The sequence below is a fragment of the Podarcis gaigeae genome (assembly GCF_964106915.1).
Source record: "Podarcis gaigeae genome assembly, chromosome: 8".
NCBI lineage: Eukaryota > Metazoa > Chordata > Lepidosauria > Squamata > Lacertidae > Podarcis > Podarcis gaigeae.
Window position 1 is genome coordinate 60199574 of NC_139684.1, and position 25946 is coordinate 60225519.

The 25946-nt window shown below is 43.6% G+C and overlaps 1 protein-coding gene across 2 annotated transcripts in view; it reads right to left on the reverse strand.

The window, feature by feature from the left end:
- The window catches only part of CSMD2 (CUB and Sushi multiple domains 2), a 474291-nt gene that overhangs the window by 410125 nt on the left and 38220 nt on the right, over window positions 1-25946 (reverse strand). For both annotated transcript variants that reach the window (XM_083751582.1, XM_083751583.1), the window contains exon 2: window positions 2132-2348. In XM_083751582.1, the coding sequence (XP_083607708.1) occupies window positions 2132-2348 (217 nt within the window). The remainder of the gene's footprint in view (window positions 1-2131; window positions 2349-25946) is intronic.

A 25946-nucleotide genomic window follows, 5' to 3' on the forward strand; every position in this document is an offset into this window, starting at 1 on the left:
AACAAACTGTGCTCTTCAAGTGATCCATACTCCATGCTCAAAACCGCTCTGAGGGATTTTCATGTGTTCAGTACAAGCACTTAGAAAGCTTAATTTAATTTAGCCAACACTCTTTTCCCCCTGGCCCCTTCTTCCCCAAGTGGTTGCACACTCAGTAGCAAACGGCCTGTGTGGAATCATTGCCCGCTGAGGATCATGGGGCTGGTAGTATTTCTGATCATGGGATCTTACCCAGTAGTTCTTTCAGCTTTTTGAAGCTTTTTAAAGACAAGAGTGCACATCCAATTACACTCAGTTTTCTCTTTCCTCTGTATCATGACACCCAAGAGTACATGATCAATTCTTCCCATGGTTTGCAGTACTTCCACTTCATCGATCCATTTCTCTCTTTTGTTGAGGACCCTCCCTTTTAGTGAGGACCAAGTCCAAGATAGATGTTCCCTTTGTTGCTTCCTCCACCTTCTGGTAAATGAAACTGTCAATGGGGAAATTTAGGAATTTGTTGGATCTAACATTCTTGGCAGAGTTTGAGTTCCAACAGATATCAGGTTTATTGAAGTCTCCTATGGCTACTATATTTCTCCATTTTGAAAGTCTGATAATCTGCTCTAGGAAGGCATTATCTAATTCTTCAGTCTGGCGTGGAGGTGACACAGTAATGTCACTGTTGTTTCCATCTCCTACAATATTCCTCTATATACTGTCAATCTGCCTTCTGTGCTCCAGGTCATGGATCTTTTCACAAGTGTACACATCCTTTACATATAATGCTACTCCTCCTTCCTTCTTGTTTGGTCTCTTCCTTTTAAACAGGTTATACCCCTCAATTTATATATTCCAGTCATGAGTCTCATCCCACCAGATTTCAGTAGTGCCTACCAGGTCATATTTGCCATCCTGTATTAAAAGCTCCAATTCTTCTTGCTTGTTTCCCATACTCTGTGCATTAGTACAGAGAAAACTAATACCACAAGCTGCTTCCTTCTTATGGTTTCCTGCCCTTTGGCAAGTTTCTGTACCACCATCTCAGTTTCCTGTGCAACAATGAAGCTATTATCTCCAGTACCATGTGTTCCCCTATTATCTGTAATATTGTCTCCCTCCCCCTCAGGATTTAGTTTATGGCTCTCCTAATCAGGTTCATGAGACTCTTAGCAAACACATTATTGCCAGCTGCTGTGAGATGCAGCATGCAGCCCATCTCTAGCCAGAAGTCCTTCCTCCAGGAAGTGGAAACCAAAGTCCAAGAAGCCAAACCTTTCCTGACTACATACATCTCAGCTTGATATATCCCAGCATGACCTCTTATATTCCAGTTTGATCACTTAGACCATCTGAAGCATTGCTAGTTGTTACAGGGGGGGGGCAGACTTCAAGTAGAAATCAGGGATTTAGTGCTGTTAGCCCCATTCTTGGGTAACATTCTTCCAGCAGAGATTTCACAGGCATCCTTGCTTTTGACTTTCAGACATCTCTTGAAAACCATTTTATGGTGACACACCTTTGTGGCTTTTATTATTATTTTTTTAAAAGAAATGATTTTCCAATCATCTTAACTATTATCTGTATTTTATTTTTTTAAAAAACAACACTGTGTTTCTATGTTTTATATTTTAACGGCAAAGCACCCTGATATTTTATGATATATTGGTACAGAAATACTATATAAAATGAACAGTACAAGGTTTTGAAGAGGGAGACTTCAAAAACTGGAGAGGGGGTGCAAAACCTCTCAATTTTAAGAGTTTCACAAATTGCCAATTATTTATCTGCTATCCCTAAAGATGGGGTTGCAGGGAGGGGAGGGACTTGACTTTTAGAAAGCTTCCTCTCCAAGCTCAGTTCCTCTAGCAACAACTTCTAATTAACTTTTCCAGATGTCTCAGGCAGCAACTGCACTGATAACACTATGCCATCGAACATGCTTAGCAATATTTTTGAGGCCTTATCAAGTGTGTGAAATCCAGACAGCTGAGATAACTTTACAGAAATAGAGCTAGGACCTGCTTTTATTGAAACATAAAACCTTCATTCAAAGTGTTCTAATCCAACCAACAGACATCTTAATGTGCTTTTGAACATTTCCCTTCTCTGAATGACAGATTTTTTTTTAAACCCTCCTTTTTCATACCTCGTTCTTAGATTTCCCTGCTGAGGCAGCCCATCGTAGACAGACAGCACATCAAAATCTTCCTCTAGCGCAAAGGACTGGAATACAAGCTGCACTCTGTTCTGCTCCTTGGCGGTGATTGTCCATGTACAGTTTGCATAATTTGGATAGCCGTACGGGAATCCTGGACTTTGTATTGTCCCGTTCGGACCTCGCAAAACGTAACTGCAGTTCTGGGCTGGGGAGAAGAGGAAAGGAGAAAATATGACAGAAGCTGCATTATTGCTGCAGGATTTTAGCTGGGCAACACAAGAGCCATCACTGAATCATTAGGAGATTATAGCCCAATCATAGTAATGACTAGCTCCCCCATAAACTCAAATGCCACAAAACAACTAATTGATTTCAATGGGTTTGATCTGAACTAGACCATCATGAAGGCAAGTGTTTCTTTCATTCATGAACATACTGAGCAGGAGATCCTGCTGACAAAAGTCTTGTTGAGGGGCAATTTCCCCCCTGTTCATCCAGCTCCTTGTGCCACCTCTCTCTATTTGTGGAAATGCAAGGGGCTGAAAAGGAAATCGGCAACAGTCATCTCTCCCCCCCCCCCCCAATCCTTCACTGGTAGGGGAACCACATGAGCAGGACCACTGACAGATGTGAAAAAGAGGTCACACTTTGGGGGAGTCCAAAGCCAGCAGAAGCCCCAGACTCTTAGATCTCAATTTCAAAAATCAATTGGTTGTTTCTAAAGAATGTTGGAAAACAAAGCATGAAGGCAGTTCTTAACTTCTGCTAACATCCACTGCTGTTGCGAAGCAATCAGAGGAAGGAATGTGGACCACTCCTAAAGATGTAAGTTTCACAAGGAAGTTGTGGACTTGGATTGAATTTGGGAGACTCTGGAGTGAGAGTGCTATAAGAGGAGAGCAGCCATCATAAATGCCTTTGTTTGTTTCACTGCTTTCTGAACACAGAAACATAAGAGCAGCCTTGCTGGATTAGACAAAGACCTCTACAGTCCAGCATTCTCTTCTCACTGTGGACAGTCAGATGCCTATAGGAAGCTAACAAGCAGAGCATGAGTGTAATAGTGCTTTCTTGCTCATGAGCCCTATCAATTTTCTCAATAAGCCAATTGGCAAGAGTCTTGTCTTTAAACTTTTTTTAAGTCAGCCCATCAGATCCAGAGACCTAATTGAACATTTCTGCTGCCACAGGCTCATTATGCATTACTCAGCCAAAGGGATAGCAGAAATAAAGCAATAGCCCGGTAGTAATTTGAAGATGAGCAAATGTATAATTACATAAACGTACATAGATTATGAGGAATGAGGCATCCAATAGCCAAATAAAGCTTATGCCACCATATTTATCCATTTATTAGCCTTTAAGTCACAGTTCCTTTTGTTTTGCTAAAGCTGCACTACATTCTACTTTACAGGTCTGCTGTAAGGATAAACCGTGTTTATGGAAGACAATTTTACTCAGCTACGAGTGATCGCCAAAGAAAGGATAAGAGACTATAAAACAATATGGTAAATTTAAAATGCTCTTAGAAAAAAGAGGATAGTTCAAAGGAGAACTCAAGTGTGCAAAGCCTACATGCAGCAGGGGAGCATGAATTGCAACCTGCCTGAATGCCTCACTCATACAAGCTAGTCCCAGCAGGCAGTTACACATTAGATCTGCTGCGGATCTACATGTAATGTCTGGTTGTGTCCCAGATTCCCTTTTCCTTGATTTCTAGGGCTTTTTTTCCTAATTCCAAACCTGCCTCCCATCCCACACACCCATTCAAAATCAGAGAAAGGCAGGCAGGAAACAGACTTTTTATTATTAGCATTTTAAAATTTATCATTAGCCACATCCCTGTAACCACCTAGCAGCCCAACAGGTCTAGTGAGCATAAGCTGTCAAGGGGGGCATAGATCTGTATCTTGATTTTCCACCAAGCAGCTCAAGGTTGTGGATGTTTCCCCCCCCCCCTTTTATATTTGCAACAGCCCTGTGAGGTAGGCTAGGTTAAGTTGTTACGTGTACATATGCAGCAATTCTTAACAGATGTAGGGAGGAGGTGGAATGCCGGAGGCCCAATCCACACACAGTGTACTGGGCCCAGGAAATCCTGTTGGCATCCCTGCATATGAGTGTAAATCTGTGCAGGGAATACTCCTGCCAACAGGAACAAAACCAGGATCTCAGCCATTGAACAAAATGCGCACTGAAAGGCAGCATATAAATAGTGAAACAGACACATTATAAAAATTAACCACATTAAAAAAAACCAAAGCCACAGCGAGGCTTTGTCCTGATGCAATAACTACTGTCTCCCCTTCACCCATGAGTCTGGCTTGGTTCACCCCTTGCACATGATAAATGCTGAGCCATTTTAATTTTAAAATGCATTGATCTGTGGCAGTGATGGCATTTTTAAAAATATTTCTTTCTGCTTACTGCTGCTGCTTTTCATAAACATTGCCAGTGGAGTTACGAACACCAGGCTGATTGACTACACCACGTCCAAAACGCACACAAACACACCAAGGAACTAAACTAAATGTGAGCATTCATTAGAACCAGACGTAATTTGATTGACCTGCTTTGGCACCACAAAAAGAAACCAATAGCTTTATGTCCTTTTTGGTGGGGAGGGTGCATATTTGTCTTTTGAAAACTTTGACTCCAGTTCTGTGACTGTCTGCTTGCTGGACTTCCATTGCTCCCCTCCATAGATCTTCAGTTGCCATATTTATCCCAAGGAGGGAGCCTGTCTGTAGTTGGATTAGGCAAATGATCATATTTATTAGGATTGCTCCAGAGGGGCAAGACACTAATGAGTCACACAGTTAAGTCAGATCAGCAAAGCGAAATTACAGTGCCTTTACAACAGGAATGTACCAAGGTGACCGATATATAAATAGCTTGCTAGATGCTGTTCCAATAAAAAGAAATCTTTATTTTTCTCAGCATTCTATCTGCTGACAACAGCCAACCACAAGCCGCTGAGAAGCACACAATGGTTTCATCGATCCCTCCCCTAAATCAGATTAGGCACAGGATCAGTTTCTTTCCAATCCGTCTGTCACTCGTAAATGTGTTCACTCATAAACCTGTTTTGTTCCTTTTCCACGATAATTTGCATTTTAAATAAAACTCACATGAAAACCCACATTTGAATATGCATTTCTAAACACATTTTGATGCTTTTTGTGAGCCAAGAACTGAGTCGCAGCATTTGGATGAGTATGAAAGTTGGTGACAGCTATGTTCAGATCTGCACATTAGTTTGGAAGGTGCAGATTAGGTCAGTCCATGTCACAGTTTGCAAGATTGCATTCCTCAAGCATTCCCAAGTTAGATCCATACTGTGGCTGAAAGTGGAAGGTGTGTTTCTGGAGTTCCTGACTAGTAGCCATAAAGAAGTCCCGTCCTTCTCTAATCAATCTCATTTTTTTCTCAAGCCATTTTATGTGAGTGGCCATAATGGCATCCTGTGCCAAACAGTTGCATGGGTCATACTGAGTCTAAGTGGGTAGGCATTCCAGAAGAAGACATTGAAGGGATGACGATTGGTGTTTGTGCCTTATATCCCCCACCACAGGTATGCAGGTGCTGCTACAGTCTTAGGATGGTTGCTGTTAAGGGACAGGGAAAGAATTTCCCTGCATTGGCAGGTTTCGCCTTCCCCATAGCAGATGTCACAACTTTGGAGGTTTTAGGCCTTGGGTGGAATCATAGCCTATCTTCCCTAAATGTGGGGGAGGGGGTGAAGTGGTGATGCCTCCCCCCCCCACGGCAGCGATCCCAGGGTTCCCCATTAAAAGGGCTGAGTCAGTGGGGAGTCACTGACCATACACTGAAAGGTGGTCAGTGCACTCCCCAGTGCTGCGGTGAAATGGGGGCGGATGCTCTGAGTGAACAAATGTCTTCCAGATGTTCCAGACGCCAGCCCACTTCCCAGACAGACCTGATTACCCTGATGTGCCTCAGATCCCCGGCTGGGGACTGGGAGGGATACATGTCCAATTCATAAGCCAAGGAAAGTTTAAATAAAGCTGTGGCCAATTTAATCCCACAACACATTGTCATGAGTCATTCATTTCTTCCAGGTGGCTCTTGGGGTTGAGGGTCTCCACCTGGGCATGCAATAGATGCTCTAACACTGCCTGTAACAGTTGGGTGGTCCTGCTGCTGAATAACTGGCCAGTCTGTAATAAAAACATGCTGATTTGTGATTTGACCTGGTGACCTGGTGTGCATCACTAAGATCTGGGTGGGGGAACCTGGTGGGCCAAATCTGACTCAGCTCTTTCCACCCAGTTACTCAGTGCAACCAAAGCCTAGCCTGGAATGGGGTTGTGGTGGTGGTGGTGCAGGTTGTGTTATTGTGATCCACAGGAGTTCACTTCATACCATCAGGAAACCCCTCTCTCTTGGTGTGGAACTGGAGGGCTTGCATCTGGCGTTGGGGCCAGAGAGACAGGTTAGTAGTTGACTGACTGAGCTGGCTGAGGTTGTTTTGGGTGTTGTGTTGAAGGAACCCAGAACTGTGGTCTTGGGTGACTTCTACATCCATGCTGAGGATGCCTCAGGTCTGGCTTGGGAATTCATGGCCTCCATAGCAATGATGGGCCTTTCTCAAACGGTCATCAGTACAACACACAGATCGGGACCATGCCCTTGCTTTAGTCCTCAATCCATGTGGAGAGAAGGGTGTTCTGGAAATGGGGGGGGGGGTGTGAATTGTCATAGTCACCCACCAAAGTCTACCAAAAGTCCATTAAGCTAAAGCCTAATGCTTTAATATGCATTTAGCTAAATGGGGACTTAGTCTTGTGGAGTAAAAATAAAGGAGCACTTCTGTGCATGTGCCTTCACATATCTAGCCAAAGTTACAAAGTTACAAAGAAGGACATTAGCTCACTTAGCTCGGATTCTCTGTAACAGAAATCAGCAAGAGACTGCTGCATCAGGTTGCCGAAAGTCTATTCGCATATTAAGGGGCCCTTGGCACAGTATCAATCAATGATGGGCTAAACCCCCACCACCCCATGACACAACCTCAAGTGCACAGTATTTACCCCAAATGCTAGATTGTATAGGTCTATAGATTTTAGAGATCTATAGTCTGGGTATACACACACACACACACACACACACACACACACACACACAGGGGCATTGCATTTTGGATAAATTAAGCTGGCAAGAGGCCACTGTGAATGGGAGCCAACACAGGCACTTGCCCACCACTAAAATGGCCAGCGGAGAGGAACAGTGAGTTGACAGCAGAGTCAATTCAAGGCCCTTTTGAGCTCCTGGGGCCCTTGGACAGACTGAGATGACATTTTTCTTTAAAACTGAAATTAAAGGCTAATTTCACCTGAAGAGCAATCTGTGGCAAATTTGGAGGCCCCTCTTCCAGCAAGAAGAACAGCAGGATAGGAGGGTAGAAGAGTGTTGAAATGACCATCAGGAAAAACTTTCTGACAGTAAGAGCTGTTGACATTGGAATGGTCACCCTCGGGAGATTGTTGTGGATACTTCAGCTGAGATTCCTACATTGCAGGGGGTTGGACTAGATGATCCTTCGGGTGCGCTTCGATTCTACGATTCTATGGCCAATAGTTAAGGAACACTAAATTCTCAAAGGGAAAAAATTCAGTTGCCTTCGACTTCCACCTACAGCAAAATTCTGAGGAGATGTTTGGAAGTTCCTGCTTGGGAAAAACAGCTGATGACTGTCAAGAAAAATTAAACAAGTTTTGATAAGACTACCAAAAAATATTTTAAAAATGGAGCAGGAGGGGGGAATACAGAGTGCTACTATTGCACAGGGCTCACAGACCTGTCTGTGATGCCTTGGTGATGGTTTCAAAGGGGTGCCCCCGCCCTTCTGCCAGATATCACTTCAAGCAAATAGACAACATGTACGTTCTTTTCCTCAGGGCCTCACAAACAGGCCTGGGAGCCGCCACCCCCTCAATTTTTCAGCCTCCCTGTCAAATCACATTCCCATCCCTGTCACATCCACGACGGCAGCGCAAGGGTTCAGCAAGCGAAGTCGAACGAAGCCATTTGACTCTACAGTATACTTTTAATTTCAATCATCAGGAAATGTCAAAAAGATGTTAAGAAAGTAGCAATTTATAAAGGCTGCATCACCAGAGGAGCTGCTGAGAAGTCTGTCAGATGCCGGCATGGCGTTAACTGTGCAATTTCAAGGCTGTAAGTTTAGACATAAACACCAGAGAAACCAAACTACTGTATGCTGGGGGATTGGTCTTATCTTGAGGATGTGAAGCTGGATTTCCTCAGAATAGCAGTAAATCCTAAACTTTCTGATACTTGGACTCTTTTCCTTAGACTTTCAGAGGAAACGTAAAGGAAGTCAGTTTGGACTCATGGGAAGACCAGTAATCACATCCCAAGCTTTGAAGTTTGCTGGATGACCTTGAGTCAGCCCCTGTACCTCAGAAAAACCTTCCTCTCAGACTTGCTGCAAAGATAAAATTGGGGGGGTCCCAACATGTAACATGCAATACAAATAGAATAGTTTCATTAAAAGGCAATATTTAAAATATATTAAAATGTTCATGGGAAGACAATATTTAAAATATTGGTTATTAGGTTTACTTGCCATTTGAGAGTTTGTCCTTGTAAAGCAGCTCATTTAAAATGTTAGCCCATGTTCTTCTATAATGCAACATTTATGGGGAGAAAATATTCCAAGTTATCTCTCTAGAACTTTCTTGGCATGTGGGGAACACAGATGATTTCCATGCTTCAATTTTAATAGCAGACTTCAACATAAGTTTGCAGATAACATAGGCAGGTTCTTCACTGTAGCCCTCAAAACTGGACCACCATTATTGAAAGGAATATAGACCCGATAAGAGTCTAAAACTTAAACCATATTGTAATGGGAAAAGGGGGATGCTCATGCTTAAGCGTTTAAGTCCTCCAAGCTTCACATCAGTTCCTAAACTTTCCCAGTTCGAGGAGCCATGGGTGCGTGGCTACCTCAATCGCTGGAAGAATCCGTCAGTGGGCATTTCCGGAATTTACTCCAACATAAGAGTTCCTTGACGGAAACTCTTCTTCTGGATTCTCTGTGTGACAGTTTCCTCCGCGGAGTGGGCGTCCCCAGCGGAGGTCCTGAGCCCTCCCCGCTATTCTCACTGGAAACATCTTGGAGCCCTTCCTCCGATTGAGTTTCTGCAGGAACTCTCCCTCTCCCCCTACTGGTTCCTTCCTCCGCATCTGAGGCTCTCCTAGCCTCCTTGAGCCCTTCCACCACCTGACTCTCCGATGGCAGTTCCCTGACACATATGATCAAATTGAAGTGTTTTTTTTACAGGTTGGGTGCAATATCATCAAGTCAATGATATTTTTAATGTTGATAAGAAAGTTGGTTGTGAAAATAAAAAATCAAGATTTCTAATCGATCTGCTGGAAAGCAGAAGTAAATTATTATCTAAGATGTACAATTTGTTGTTAGAATGGTATACAAAAGATGAGGAAATCAAAGAAGTGATGATAAAATGGACAATAGTTTTTGGGCACAATACTGAGTTCAATTCTTTGACAAAATTGTGGAATGAAAACTTGAAATTCACAGCTTGTATGACATTAAAAGAAAATGTAATGAAGATGATGTATAGATGGTATTTGACACCAGTAAAGTTAGCTAAAATGTATAGGATGAGAGACAAAACATCCTGGAAATGTAAAGAAGCAGACAGAGACTTTTACCATATGTGGCGGACCTGTGACAAAGTGAAAACATTTTGGAAACTGATCTATAATTAATTAAAAAAGATATTTAGATATACCTTTCCCAAAAAACCTGAAGCATTTTTGCTAGGTTTGATGGGAGAGGAAATTGCAAAGATAGACCAAAGACTATTTATGTATGCCACAGTAGCAGCGAGAACTTTAATGGCCCCAAAGTTGAAGTTACAGGAATTACCAACGATTGCGGAGTGGCAGGCAAAGATGATGGACTTTGCAGAATTGGCCAAACTGACCTGCAGGATTCAAGACCAGGATTATCAAAAATTTCAAAGGGACTGGAGTAAATTTATTGTACATTTGAATAATAATTGCAAAAATCTGAGACACTAGCAGGACTGAAATAATAATAATAATAATAATAATAATAATAATAATAATAATAATAATAAATTTTATTTATATCCCGCCCTCCCCAGCCGAAGCCGGGCTCAGGGCGGCTAACAACAATCAACAATCAAACAATCAGATATTCATACATTCTAAAAATATTTCATTATAAAAATCAATTAAAATCAAATTAATGGCAACTAATTAAGCAAGATTCTGAGCAGGTTGCCAGAGGAGGGAGTCAGGCTGCGCCTTGACCAAAGGCCTGGTGGAACAACTCTGTCTTGCAGGCCCTGCGGAAGGATGTCAGGTCCCGTAGGGCCCTAGTCTCTTGTGACAGAGCGTTCCACCAGATTGGAGCCGCAGCCGAGAAGGCCCTGGCTCTAGTTGAGGCCAGCCTAACCTCTCTCAGCCTAATCCTACAACGTGGACAAAAGGTTATAGAGCTAAAGTGTGAGATAGGACTTGAAAGTGGAAAAGCTGCTGAAGGGAGGGAGGGAAGCCACAGGCTCGGCAGAGCTGAAAGTAAATGTGTATTTTATTGTATTGTTGAAAATATTGTTTAAGGAGAAAAATAATAAAAAAAAACATGTTTTCAAAAAATGAAGGGAACATAAGTTCTGAGTCAAAATTGCCAGTAATTTCTATATCTGATTGTTTTCTGTTTTTGTTATAGATTATTTTAAAGACACAATTTGTGTCCATGTATTTTGTGCTTTTTCTCTTCAGTGGTTGTTTTCATAATCTTATACTACATTATATTGTTTTGGGCTTACTGTCTGGTTATTGCAAATGAGACAGTTACCATGCTCTTGCTCTAATGCAATACCTGAGCATAGTCTGGGAATAGACAAAGGAATGTTACTATTTCTTAATCGGCCTGTAAGGCTAGTTTATGCCTCTTTGGGGAGCTAATTGTTGGAAGAAAATTTCTTGATACAATGTTCTCTCTGGAAAGTGGTAAATACAGAAGGATGATAGAAGCATAGAATTGTACAGTTGGAAGGGATCCTGAAGTTCACCAATCCAACCCCCTGCAACGCAGGAAATCTCAACACATGGTCCCCCATCCAGTTTGAAACCATACTGGACCCTGCTGAGCTTTTGCAAGATGTGGGGAGCATTGGTTGCTCTGACCACATCCATTTTTGGCAATATGGCCCACCCCTCCACTGGAGTCTACTATGTGGCGGCAGCAAATAATTTTTATTTCTCCTTTGCATCTGCAAAGTGTTGGGGAACAGATACTCCAAGCAGGGTGCCTAATTATGCACCACCCAAAAAAGAAGATATACAGTGGTACCTCAGGTTAAGCACTTAATTCATTCCGGAGGTCCGTACTTAACCTGAAACTGTTCTTAACCTGAAGCACCACTTTAGCTAATGGGGCCTCCTGCTGCTGCCACGCTGCCAGAGCACGATTTCTGTTCTCATCCTGAAGCAAAGTTCTTAACCCGAGGTAATATTTCTGGGTTAGCGGAGTCTGTAACCAGAAGCGTATGTAACCTGAAGCGTATATAACCCGAGGTACCACTGTATATTGGCATTATGCAAGGCATAGATGCAAATTTAGAATTACTAAAATAAGAAGTGCATCTCACCATAGTGAGGAAGACTAGATGACCCGCGTGCCTGCTCAGTCTGTTCTCCAGATGCTCGCTGTTGACAGGAAACTACTTCAAGGCCCCTGTTCTCCCTTCTTTAGAGTCCTTTATCTTTATAGTGGACTTGGAATGGACAGCTATTCAAATAGACAGCTTCCTTCTGGAAAGTAGGACACACGATCACCCAAGTGGCAGAAGGGCTATTTCAGCCTTCCCCAGCCTGGTACCCTCCAGATGTTTTGGAGTACAGCTCCCATCAGTCCCGAACAGGGTGACAGAGTTGTAAAACATCTGAAGGACACAAGGTTCTACATGGTGTACTTTTGCTTGTTTTTAGTATTAGAATGGCTGTTTCCTGCTTTTAGTTTGGTTGCTGGCTTTATAAACCAGTCTGGAGCTGATGAAGAAGGAACAGACCACTCTCTCTTCCACCAGCCTGTTTAGTTGATATGTGGACTTTCAGAAAAGAAAAGCCTCTTTCACCACAACCAGCACAGAAGCACAGTGGGTTGTGGATAATCTCATCTTCCCTGCACCAGTCCAACTGGTAGAAAGCAAATGTTTTATCAGCATAATAAGAGACTAGGAGCCTGGTCCTTGCAAGTGGGTACTTCCCTCCTCTTAGCAGACTAATAAAGAATATGCAGGCTAGTAAATTGGTGGGGATATTTACAAGTCGATTTCATACTGCCTGCTTTTATTGTGGTTTTACAATAGTTTTGTATCATGCATTTGATTTTCATACTTGGGCATTTTTTTGTAATTCTTGTAAAGCTCTTTTGTGTATCCTTTGGTGATATAAAGTGGGAGGGATATAAACAGCCGCTGCCACTGGGGATGGAAAACAATAAACACACGAGGGCGCAGCGTCTAAGAACAGGAAAAGAAAAACAGAGCACCTTACTTTTCCAATCAATCCACTAAAAATAATTTTGCATTCACAATCCTGGCTAAAAAGCACTTTGCAGATGGATCTGTCCATAAGAAGAATTTCTTACTGCAGAGGAAAATAGAAAGGGGGGGGGGGAGAGAAAATAGATTTTCCCCAAAGCTGACAACCTAGAAGGCAATAAATTCTTCATCAGCTGTAATAGGCAGGAGCTTGGATTATATTGGATGGTGATGAGACCAGTCAGAAGGCATGGGAAAGAGACGAAGGAGCCACAGGAGACCTCATTCACACTAAATAATCTGGTTTGGGTTGGTGGTTGCTCAGTCTGAGTTTGATCAGCCATCCTCAATTTAAAATTCTGCATTTCAAAGCAGGGAGGGAAGGAGAGGATTGGAGGGAAGAGTTGTGAAGGTTCATCATGATTCTCCCCACTATTCCTCTCCAGCGGCCTTTGTTAAATACAGAAAGGAATTTATATTTTAGCAAATCCCAGACCAGCACCTTGGAGACCTGCAGGCCACACATTCAGCATGCATCCCTGGACTCCCACAATGACTGCACATCACAATGTATGGCTGTTGCTCCTCTTGTGACTGTTCTGAGAATATATGGGGGGGGGAGAATACCAAATACAACTTCAGCCCCCAGATCTTGGGGGGAACTCAGCAGTTCCTTTTGAGAGCTGTCAGGTTACGAGATGTACATGTTTTTCCCCACCTGCTGGGTGACCAGCATGCTTCAGCTCTTAAGGCAGGCCAGGTGCAGGGAGGGGAGAGGAGGATGTAGAAAGCAGTTGCCTAGCAACCGAAGGACACATTCCTTGCAAGCCTCTGAAGAGCATCACTGCAGCAACAGAACTGTACACCTCCCATCTCACTGTCAGAAGCTGCTCCTCCCCATGCTGGAGAGGGCAAGGCAAAGGCAAGGCAGGGTGGAAACAGAGGTGGGTCTACTGCAGAGAACAACAGCTCTTTGTTGCCCAGATGATACGCAAGCCTAACCTGGAAGCATCCACAGGCGTCAGGAGAATGCAGAAAACCTAAGGTACAACTTTAAAGGTTTGTACGGAAACCTTTATTTTGGAAAGCCAACCAGCCTTCTTCCAAACCTATCACTTGCTCAGGCCTGGTCTCTCTCTTTCTCTGTGTAGCTCAATTATCATCCCTGTGTGAAGTTGAATCAGTTGCCCATTCAAATATTTTCAATTTCTTCTCCGATGGCCTAAGTATACTTAAATACTTTCAAAATGGTGAAGGGAGCTTTGTACATTTTCCTCTTGATGGGCAATGTCCACCTTCCTCTGTTTTTCAGCGAAAACCAATAAAGCTTCACAGAATTTATGTTATTTCCAAAACATTTTTCTCCCTGCTTTTTCTGTTACACTGTTTTGCTATAATAAGTTGGGAGTTGTTTTGAGACTTTGTTATTTTTGGATGGTGTAGGAAGCTGCCTTATACAGAGTCAGACCACTGGTCCACCTAGTTTATCCCTGTTTACACTCACTAGCAGGATCCCAGGGCTTTCAGATAGGGAGTCCTCTTCAGCCCTACATGGAGATGGAAGGGAATGAACCAGGCATCGTCCACATGCAAGCAGGTCCCCTAACAACAACAACAACAATTATTTATTTATACCCCGCCCTTCCCGGTTCAAAAACCAGGCTCAGGACAGCTAACAACAAATTTAAAACACTTAATTATAAAAGCAACATAAAATACAGTATCAAAACATGAATAACAATAAAATTCAAAAATCAATTTAGGGGAAAGAAGCATTAGATAATCCCCATCAGCCCCAAGTAGCATGAACAATTGCCAGGAATGATGGGAGTTGTGATCCAAAAGTTCTGGAGGGCACCAGGTTGGAGAAGGCTGCTAGAGAATATCACATAGAACTACTCACTCTCCTCTCGAATGTGTCCACAACCATTTTTCTTTTAAGGATGGGCTTTAAAACTTTTGAAATGACCTTTTCCAACTGAGAAATGAAACTTCCTGCTCTGCCCCTCTGCCAAACGTTCAGAAATAAGCTAGTATTAAAGCACGGACCTTTTTCATGTTACTTGTTGATCTTTCCCCCCATCTTTCCCTCCATCTGTTTGAAGCCTATAAACCCTGATTGCCATGAATAAATCTCATTTCACTTTTTAATCACCAGAAGTTTATGCCTAAGGACTTGATTCCGCACCCCAGTCCTACCCACTTCCATGCTGAGTCTGCTCTCATAAAGTGTTTGGAACTAGAAATGGACAAACCACCCAGGGCTCACATCAGACGGGATCAGAAATGTGCTAAGTCACTTTTAAACAACTATAATAGATGAGGAACAGCTATTTCCAAGCCACTCTGAATCTGACCACCCCCACCCCCTCTCACACGAACAGCAGTCAGGGATCACTTGCAAGCTCCCCAGGGCTGCACCTATAAACACTTTTGGGGGAGATTCCCACAAGGAGAGAATTTAGGGACAAGAGGGCAGTCTCCAAGGAGTCCCCACACACACACCCATAAGCTTCTACAGTTACAGCTCCTTCAAATTGCCCTCTCTGTGGTTCTGATAGACTAAACAGGGGGTTTGAAAGAGGCTTTAGCCATAAAACATTCCCTCAGAGGAGCCTTGGGGCAAGGTTTATTCTATTTATTTCAGCAATTTATATACCACTGAGCACCGTGGTGCCAAAGCAGTGTAAAAGATAACAAAGGACACAACAGATATAAAACCAGAAAACGCATTGAAAATGCCAGCTGAAATAAACAAAGGTATTCACCAAGCAAGTTCAACATAGAGGGTCCTGTTTGATCTCAGCCAGGAGGGAGTTCCACAGGATTGGGTCCCCAGTATTGAACCAATAGCTCCTGATAAATATGAGCCTTATGTCTGAGCTGTGGGGTACCACTAACAGTGGCAGTGCTCCAACCATGGCAGAGTGACTTAGAAATGAGTTGAACTAGAGATCTGAGTTTTCCCTTTGCATCAGTGGCTTTTACAGCTGCCAAAGTCAGCCACAGATTGTAGGAGGTGTACAGGCCTCCCTGGTCCCTGGCTTCCCTTGGTAGATTTATGTAGCTAAGAGACATCCCAAGGAGGGTTCTCCTTGGCCAGAGAAAGTTGTCATTTGGGTTTTCAAGGCCTGGTGGGTCAAATTAAGACTTCTCTGACTCAGAGTTCATTCCAAGTTGGCAAAAAACTGAGGGCTTTGCAATGCTCACTTGATTTTGAAACACACATGCACATGATTACTGGGAGGTTGTTTTATGCTCTTATATAAAGCACCCCACATCCTTTGTTTAGTAGTGAGGCAGCCACAGCAGGTCTAAGTGTTTTGTGCCTAAGCAGAGACTTGGAGCTCTCCAAACCTGCTTGTGTCAGCCCAGATTTCTGCAGGGGATATTGCATGTCCCATTCTGGCCTATTGCTGCAGAGTCAATCCTCAATGAAGATCTTCCAGTAATTTCTTCTTTGGTCAGAGCTGGGTAGAACACACAAAAACACTCTACCTGATCTCCCTCCAGTCCCAAGTTCAGGGCTCACCATTGTGTGACCAGGCCGTGACAGCCCCAGCCCCCAGGGATCATAGGAAAGGGATAAAGACTCTGACAATGTGTTATGGAATTAAATTAGGCCACAACTTTATTAAACTTCCAAATGTAGGAAGACCTTGGCTTAGGGCCTTGGGCATGTACCCCTCCCAGCCCCCCCAGCTGGGGGGAACTGGGGCTCATCAGGGTAAATGGGATATGGGGGTGCTCTACGAGACGTAAGTGTAGCAGGCAGCCCAGCCCATATCCCCTCATGCAGGGTAGTTCACTGACAGCCTTTCGGTGTATGGCCAGTGACACCCATTATATAACCCCTTTTAAGAGAGGACTCTGGAATTGATGGCACAGAGGGTGAGTCACCACTTCATGCCCCCCCCCCATATAGGGAAGAAAAGACAAAAGGATTCCACCCAAGGCCATAGCCGCCAAAGTTGTGATGAATTGCTATGGGGAAGACAAATCCTGCCAATGTAGGAAAATTTCATCCTGGTCCTTCAACAGCAACCAGTCAAAGACCACAGCAGCGCCACTAAACAGGAAAAAAAAGTTAACATGCAAACAAGAAAACATTAAACTAAGAGAGGGGAAGGTGGGTGAATCTCCTGAGCCAACTGCCTGGCTACTGTCAGCTCCAACCCCTATACAGTGGTACCTCTGGTTAAGAGCTTAATTCATTCCGGAGGTCCGTTCTTAACCAGAAACTGTTCTTAACCTGAGGTACCACTTTAGCTAATGGGGCCTCCTGCCGCTGCTGCTGCGCCACCACTGTGCGATTTCTGTTCTCAACCTGAGGTAAAGTTCTTAACCCAAGGTACTACTTCCGGGTTAGAAGAGTCTGTAACCTGAAGTGTTTGTAACCCGAAGCGTTTGTAACCCGAGGTACCACTGTATATAAATGGGACTGGCCCCACCTGCCAGCAATGAAACTTGACTACTGAGGCTGGGCATAAACCTCCAAATAATAACACTGAGAGGCAGGCCAGTCCCTGTTTGCCATAATGTTCCCTGGGAACTGCAGCACCACGTGTGATCCCACAAAGGGCACCCACAATGTAAAGTGTGAGTGCTCATTGTGGCTCAAGTCCTGAGGTATCCCAGACATCATTACTTCACTGAGCATGATACACCATGCGATGGTGGAGAGCATAGGCCTATAACTGATGTGCACACAACATAGTCGTAAGGCATGGTCTCCTTAATAACCTCTGCACAAGTATCAAGTGAATACATCCACAGAGAATTAAACCTGTCTGAAAATGCCTTGTAAGAAACTCTGAAGCAAGAGTTTGTTTGTGCCATTTACAGTTTAGGCCAAACTGAATGCCTGTCATAAATCCAGCGTGTCCCTACACTGTCCCCACAAATCGTCTCAGAGCTGCCTGATCAAGCTAAATCATCGTCACAGCAGATGCCAGCAAAACACTAGGGCAGACAGAACCAATGCGATTGCAAAATGCAATTTCCTAGAGCAGCGGGGACTCTTGGCTGGTGGGGGCAGGCAGCAGGCCTGGCAAGGAGGTGGGGAAAGAAACAGGAGCTGCACAGATTGAACAGTTAGGAAGGAGGCAGAAGTCCCACCAGGTCCAAGTATTTATCACTAATCACCCATTTGCCAGCCACCTGCAGATTAACCTACATCATCCAGGTAAGAGGCAAAGAGAAGTAATGATTACACATAGTGTGGTGGGGAGAACTTTACATGACACAAGCCCCATACCACGGGGCAAAGGAATATTCAGGTCATGCATTGATGGTCCTCACCTGTGCCAAACTCCCCACCCCACCCAATTTTATTCTTCACTCAGTTACCTTATTTGCACATAATGCCAAGTCACAGTTTGTTTATCCAGATTTGGTTTACTTGAATATACAAACCCAGGCAGTAGACTAACCATGGTTTGTTCTCTAGCAACAATCTGCAATGTGAAGCCATGATTTGTTTTTGATGTGATGCTATGGTTGGATGGTGGCTTTAACTGCTGTTTAGAGTTCTGTTCAAACCCAGTAGTCTCACCCCACCCCAGACACTTGCCAATCTATAGAATCTATAGAGGCATAATGCAACAGCAACTGGAACACAAACAAAGTTTTGGAGAAAGAAGCCACAGCAGTTCGCTTGTCTGTGGTTGAACAAACCATGACTTAAGTGTTATACACAAGAACAGTCAATGCCTCCTCTGCTGATAGGAACCTCCAAAATTCCAGAACAGGGACAGTTGCAAAACTCAAAAAAATATGTAGGATGGAATTCAGACATTCAGCTTTGTATGACTCTTCCACCCTCCTTCCTATTAGCCCATCTATGATGGGATTTTAAACCGGATGCCCAGGTTCCAGCCTGACAAAATAGGACTGCAATGGATCACTTTGCTACCTCTGAACTCAGTCACGTGGCAATGACATTCACCACAAACATCAGGGAGAGCTTTGTCCACACAATCGAAACAGTCTGCATCAGATATTACATATATTAAGATTTCAGTTTCTTCATCAAGGATATAGTGATAAGGGTCCATAGGTTTTAGCTGGTTTATTGCACCTCCCCCTCTCTTTTACTGGGGAAAGAGCCATAACTTGATGACACAGCAAGTGCTTTGCATGCACAGTGGTGAAGTGTGCATATAAATGCCTATAATCATGAAAACAGCATTAAAAAGGCATTCTATTTTGGGACAGCGCTTTTCAGAAATGTGTATATTAAGCAAAATTGCATACAAACATGAGCATGTCAGGAAAAATCATGAAAATTTTGATCGTTTTCCATGGGGTCTTTAAACAAACTGATATCAAAATTTTGGGAAGTGAACTTAAAATTGGAAAAATGAGAAACTCAAATTGACCAATTCATCTGTCCCCGGCCCAGAGTCTAAAATCACCTAACTACATTGGTGGCAAGGATGGCAGCCAGGAGCTTGTCCCTGTTACGCTCAGCATCATACTCACCAGAGGCTAAGAAAGGGAATGTATATTTAGAAGGTACAAACTTCAGAACAGGAGAACCACAAAAAGCATGCTATGCTTCAGCAGGATCTCAAGCCCTGGAGCTCAACGCATATCTGGCAACAACTCGCCTATGTTTCTGCTATAGCAATCACAAAGCCTGCTTGCAAACGTTGCCCTGTGTGTGTGCACACACACACATGCGCACAAATGTTGGTTTTGTGACTTCTAGTAAATCTACGTTCTTTATTTCCATATCTGCATACAACTAGACCTAGTTCAGGCACACCATATCACAACCAACATCACTTCTGCTGGGGCTTCTTCACGGCTCCTTTCTCCTAAAGCTTTCGACTTTTTGCTGCTCTTTCTACTTAGCCCACAATCTCATAGCAGGAGCCTTCTGGGTAATGAATAATGCAGGACAATTCCATTTGCTATAACTTTTAATCAAAATTCACCAGTACAGAGAGAAGAACATCAAGGGGAAAGCGGTTGTCATTTCGCCTGTTCAGTACTTCCCTATCTCTTAAGGAAAACACATGTAAAACACTCAGTGGTATGCATCAGTCCTAAGCCAGGAATTTCTTTGTTTCTCGCCGGAAGGCAACTCACAACATACATAGCTTTTCCATAGCTTTTCCAAGGTCACCTGCCCAAGAAATATCAGGTACAATTAGGGATGGGGGTAACATCCACTTTAGTTCCCATTTAAAGGCGACCCCACCTAATTCATACTTCCCAGTACAAGACATAAACCGAAATGTAGCCACAACTTTGCACTTCTCCATATTATGCAATGGAGTTTTCCACCAAGTAATGTGCAAAAAAGGGATGCGGGTGGCACTGTGGGTTAAACCACAGAGCCTAGGTCTTGCTGATCACAAGGTCAGCGGTTCGAATCCCCGCGACGGGGTGAGCTCCCATTGCTGGGTCCCTGCTCCTGCCAACCTAGCAGTTGAAAAGCACATCAAAGTGCAAGTAGATGAATAGGTACCACTCCAGTGGGAAGGTAATGACATTTCTGTGTGCTGCTCTGGTTCGCCAGAAGTGGTTATTCATGCTGGCCACATGACCTGGAAGCTGTACACTGGCTCCCTCGGTCAATAAAGCGAGATGAGCGCCGCAACCCCAGAGTCGTCCACGACTGGACCTAATGGTCGGGGTCCCTTTACCTTTTAATGTGCAAAAAAACCCCTGCATGTGCTAGGTAAAGTGTGGATGAAAATGCATATATTAGTGAAAATAATTATCCTAGAGGAAATAGCTTGCAAAAGTATGTGTATTAGGGAAAATAACATAAAAATATTCATATCCAGATAAATTCACTCTAAAATGCTAGTTATTTTTGTAAGGACTTGAAAAATAAATAAATAGCAAACTGATGTCAGAATGTGGCAAACGAAATATAAGACGGCAAAAACCAAGAGAAACTGCAATTGACAGACCTGCTCATCCATATGTGGTCACTTCTGTGTGGAGACTTAAACTGGTTTAACAAATATTTATTTATCTTCAGGGAATTGTGGGGATTGTAGGGAGGGGTCAAGCATAGGGACCTATAACAGAAAATTGTCATGACTCTTATGCAACTAAAATAACAAGGATTCTTTGGAATTGTGAGACAGCCCTGACAGTTAAACTGGTATACAGCCAATGAAACGTCGAGGCATGGCAGGTGGCAAATTGAGGGAGGGCATTTTGTTACTTTTCAGAAGAAGGGGGGGGGGGGCTAAATGATTCAAATGGTATGGGGGAATGCACATTGTTGCCGTGCTAGTGGCAGCTTCCTCATTTTAAACATTTGCGTATTCAGACCTTTAAACCTCCCCCTTAAATAAATTCAGACAAGACTCAAATTTTGGTTTGGTTTTTGGCAGAATTTAGAACACAACTTTATTGATTACAGAAAGTGACTGGTTGCATAGACTCTGGTTCGACTAGCTCCCTGCACCGTTGCAAGTAGCACTGACCCAGGGCACCAGCATAGGGCAGCCTAGGGTGAACATCTGGATAAGCGGAAAGCCGGGAACAGGCTATCTCCACCACCCAAATGCCCCCCTGGATTCAGGCACGGGCACAACCCCCTCACAGGGGTTGACCAAACCATTGAGTCCTGGATTCCTTTAACGGAATACACATAGGGATGGCGGGAGCGTTCTCCCATCCCTATCACCTGAACCAGAGCCTATCCGCAACCTTACAAGTTGTGGCAATTTGCTACACGATAGACGAAACCCAAATGGCAACAGCCAATCCGCCAAGTGGGAAAATTCCTGCCGTGCCCCTGTCTCAATGACAGACGACACATGACGGCATAGCAAGGTCAAGTGCACAAGCCCTAAATATAGGGAGAGGTGGGCAGGTGTTCCGATGCACGCACCAAGAGAGGAAGCTCTGGGTCACGTCCATAGGTATATATAGGTCCCTTGATCCGTTTAGCATGCGTCCCATTGGCCTGATTAAACCCAGCATCAAGGGACCTACCAAATGGGTGTTGTGGCTATTCAATCAAACCCACCCACAACACAGGGTTTGGTTGCCAGGTCTCACCGCAACACGTGCCCTCTTTAAGGAAGGACCCAATTTCCTTAGAAGTTTGAGAGCCGTTGGGGGGATTTTTTGTTCATTTGTTCAGATGCCATGCTTTTCTCCTTTTGGAATAGCAGCAACCATGGGAAGGGGTACATAGCAAATGAATCTGCTCTGGACTCCATGGTTTAAATCAGGAATGTGACCCATCAGCCCTGACTAGAATTCCCAGCTTCACAGATCACTGGTAATTCTGGCTTTAGGTGATGAGAGGTAGAGTCCAATAAGGTTTTCAGGCTTTCAAAAACTCAAAATCAAGTGAGTTTTAAGTTGAAAAGAAGTTAAAAAACCGTGTCACCATATTAATAAGATATCTCTCCTTTCCCTCTTAAAACCAGCTGAATTGTTTTGTCTACACCCAAGACATATACACCATTGAAAATCATAGCTCCCATTTCAGGAAACCTCCAAATGCCCCTCCTTAGAGAAAATGCTTCATTTCAGGGATTTTGCCACAGTCCTAATATACACCCTACAGCATTCCAGGAAAAATGCCAGTGAATTCTTGGGAACACATCCAGGAACCAGCAGGTCTCCCCACATGGTCTTAGTCTCACTCCTTGGAGTCACTGAGATATGCATGTTCAGGTATTTAAACTAAGGTTGGCAGGTAGAATTCAGTTCTGTTTGCATTCTAATGCGAAACTACACAAATCAGATTTCAAACCAATATGTGACTCAAACAAAGCTTCATTCAAAATTCACACTTCTTCAAATTTTGTGATGTGGTTCCTTAGTGTGCACAGAAGTGCACATATTAGGGGAAAGTGGTCAAAAAACTGCATATATCAGTGGGGAAAATATACAAAAATGCAGCATATAATGGGGCAATTGCTTGCAGAAAGGTGTGTATATTGCCAAAACTGCAAACAATAATGTCCATATTAGGAGAAATTCACACTACATTGCTTCCAAATTTTCATGATGGTTTTTTAAAAAAAACCACAGGGATTTCTGTGGAAAAGTGGAGTATTTACTTTAGGTTTTGGGGAAAATGAGAAACCGACAGAAACCAGCTTTGACAGATATATGTGCTTTGATGCTGAGAGTCTTTCCTTGGTGACATTAAATGGGGGTGAATCAATGTTTCATTGACTGATAGTCTTTCCAAGAACTGGGAAAACTTGCACTGAGTCTTTTCAGGATGGAATGGAAGTTCATAGTAGCATCAGTTTGAGACTTAATCCCTGTGTCTTATTTACGCATACCTGTGCCACTGCTTGTCACTGCAGCTGCAAGGTGCTTTTCTTCAGGGTTTCAGCTTTTTTTCAAAATTCAATACATAAGACCAGTCCTCCCGGATCAGACCAAAGCTCCATCTAGTTACTCTAGTCCAGGTGTGGAGAACCTTTTCTTGTTGTTGTTGTTGAGGGCCATATTAGCTCAGGAGTAATCTATTGAGGAAGGGTGCTGTGGTCTAAACCACTAAGCCTCTTGGGCTTGCCAATCAGAAGGTGGGTGGTTCAAATCCCCGCGACAGGGTGAGCTCCCATTGCTTGGTCCCAGCTCCTGCCAACCTAGCAGTTCAAAAGCACGCCCAAAAGTGCAAGTAGATAAATAGGTACTGCTCCGGCAGGAAGGTAAACGGCATTTACATGCGCTGCTCTGGTTTTGGTGTTGCATTGTGCCAGAAGCAGCTTAGTCATGCTGGCCACATGACCCGGAAAAACCGTCTGCAGACAAATGCCAGCTCCCTCAGCCTGTAAAGCGAAATGAGCACCACAATGCCAGAGTCATCTGCGACTGGACTTAACTGTCAGGGGTCCTTTACCTTTAATCTATTGGGGACCACATAGCAGCAGAGGGTCGGAACAAAACCAGCAGTGGTTGTGGCCATCTCTTTTATCTCCCTCTTTTTGCCACCTCCATCTCTTGAGCTCTCTTCATTCCCACACAGTGGGTTGTCTGGAGTGGGGCAGGTCATTCTCCATAGGAAAATGTCCCTAAAGAGCCTCATAGTACACAGAATGCAACAGTAATACTTCAGTGTCAAAAATTAGCATGAGGTCATATCCATAAATGAGCCCTCACCCAATCCCAACTGTGATGGATGATGTGAGTTGTAGTCAAAAACATCTGGAGGACATAGGTTGGAGAAGGCAGCCATAAAGCATTCACAACCCAGTGAGTTTCATATGCCCTCATATGCCTCATAAAACTGTCAGGTCTGCTATTTTAAAAATAAGTTTGGGGTTTGTTTGTTTTTAAACTAAAATAAAATCACTCAAAACTTCACTCCGGAAGATTCCCATTTGGTTTTGATGGCGTAATCTGCAGATAAACCACAGCATGACTGAAGCTCACAATTAGTCATCCACAAAGCTTGGCCACGTAAGTCCTCATTTTATGACAACAAATAATTGATGAAGCTTGTAATGTTTTCACGGTCAATAGCTCTAAGAAGGGTTCAGGTGCCCAGCATTTTCAATCATTCCAATGGGCAAGAATTGCGCTTCTTTTGTCAGGAGGCAAATTCCCCAGCTAAGGCGGCCTGGCTAAGAGAATTAAACGAGCAACTCAGAAGCAGCCAGAAACTCATCGGTAATTTCATTATCCTATTGAGCCCCCCCCCCCTTCTCCTTCTTGTATTAAACCAGTCTATTCTCAGGCACACAAACAAGCAGATAAATTGACCCAGCGTAGCCAGACAAAAGAGAGAGCAGTTCCCAAAAGAAGCCTCTCCAAGAGAAGCTTTTAATAATGGCAGCGTTTTTTATATTTTATTTTTGTCATCGCTGTTGCTATTTTGAACAGCTCAGATTCCCACTTTCTTCAGTAACAGAAACACGAGGTCTCAAGATGTCAAGCAAACACAAAGGATAGTACTCATCACAATGCACCACAAGGCTGCTGAATCGTAACACCTGCTGGCATACAGACACCTTTTCTCTATTCTCTCCCTCTCTCTCCCGCTCTGTGTGTGTCTATGTCTGGAAGGAGAAATGAGCATTAACAGGGGGTTGTAGCATGGATGGGTGTCTTTGGTCTTGGTGTTTGGTTCTGCATAGGAACAGCAAAAGAGGTATAGCTGGAGTAGTGTTTCTTGGTCCTGATACCCAACACATACTTTTTTCCAGAAATAAAATCAGAAGGAAAATTTCATTTCTTCACTCAAGTAAGCTAGGTCACAGGTTCCTCACTACTGATTTAAAGCTACCTCAGATTACAATCTAGACCTGTCAAATATAAAGCAGTTCCCTCTCCCCCATCCTGAAGCCTTTTTTAAACAAGTTTTGTTTTCAATAAGCTGCTACCTCACTCTCTCTCACACACACACCCTTTTATGGTTCCCTTACTATGTAAGTTTAGGTGTATAGTTCCACTTTTAGCAAACTTTTGCATGCAACTTTTTAATGCCTGGATCTCTGAGATGTTACAGAGAGCTTCAGGGGTCCTTGTTCCAGCCTGTGAATCCCACTTTGCCTCAGACAAGCCACAAATCCCTCTGAGGCACCCTACTTTGGCTGGGATTATGGGAGCTGTAGTTCAATGACATCTGAAGGGCCACAGGTTCCTCACACCTCAACAGGCAGTTCCCACCACAGATGGACAGAGTTTGCTGCAACTCTAAAATTAGGAGTAAAGCAGAAGAACTAACTACAAAAACTGACTAGAAGGAGGAAAGGCTAGAGCTGCAAATCATGCAGAGAAGCAACAGGCAATATTGTTGGTGAATATTATTGGAGCCTTTAATTTAATTCTCATGCTGCACAAATTGGGGGTTTTAATCAGCTAGAGAAAAGTACAACAATGGTCAGTGCCTTCTACATAACTATCATTGCTCCCCTCATGCTGATTAAACGCTTGTCCCAGTTCACAGGCTATGATCCTAAGATGTGGGCTGTTAGAATTCTACTTCAGCCATTCCCCGGACATCTGAAAAGTGCCTTTGACCTCAAGGAAGATAACATCACTACTCCACTAGCTTCTTCCCTTATCCAGCCAGCTCCCCCCAGGCTCCCCATCAGCTGGGAAGGACTTCTGTCCGAAAGCCTCTGCCAATCAGCATAAACAATACTGTGCTAGATGGGCCTATGGCATGACTCAGTATAAAATGACGTCCTATGTCTTTAACTCTCCTTCCTCTGGTTGGACGGCAGAGAGCTGTCTCTCCAACTGGACCTTTAGTCAACTGGGGT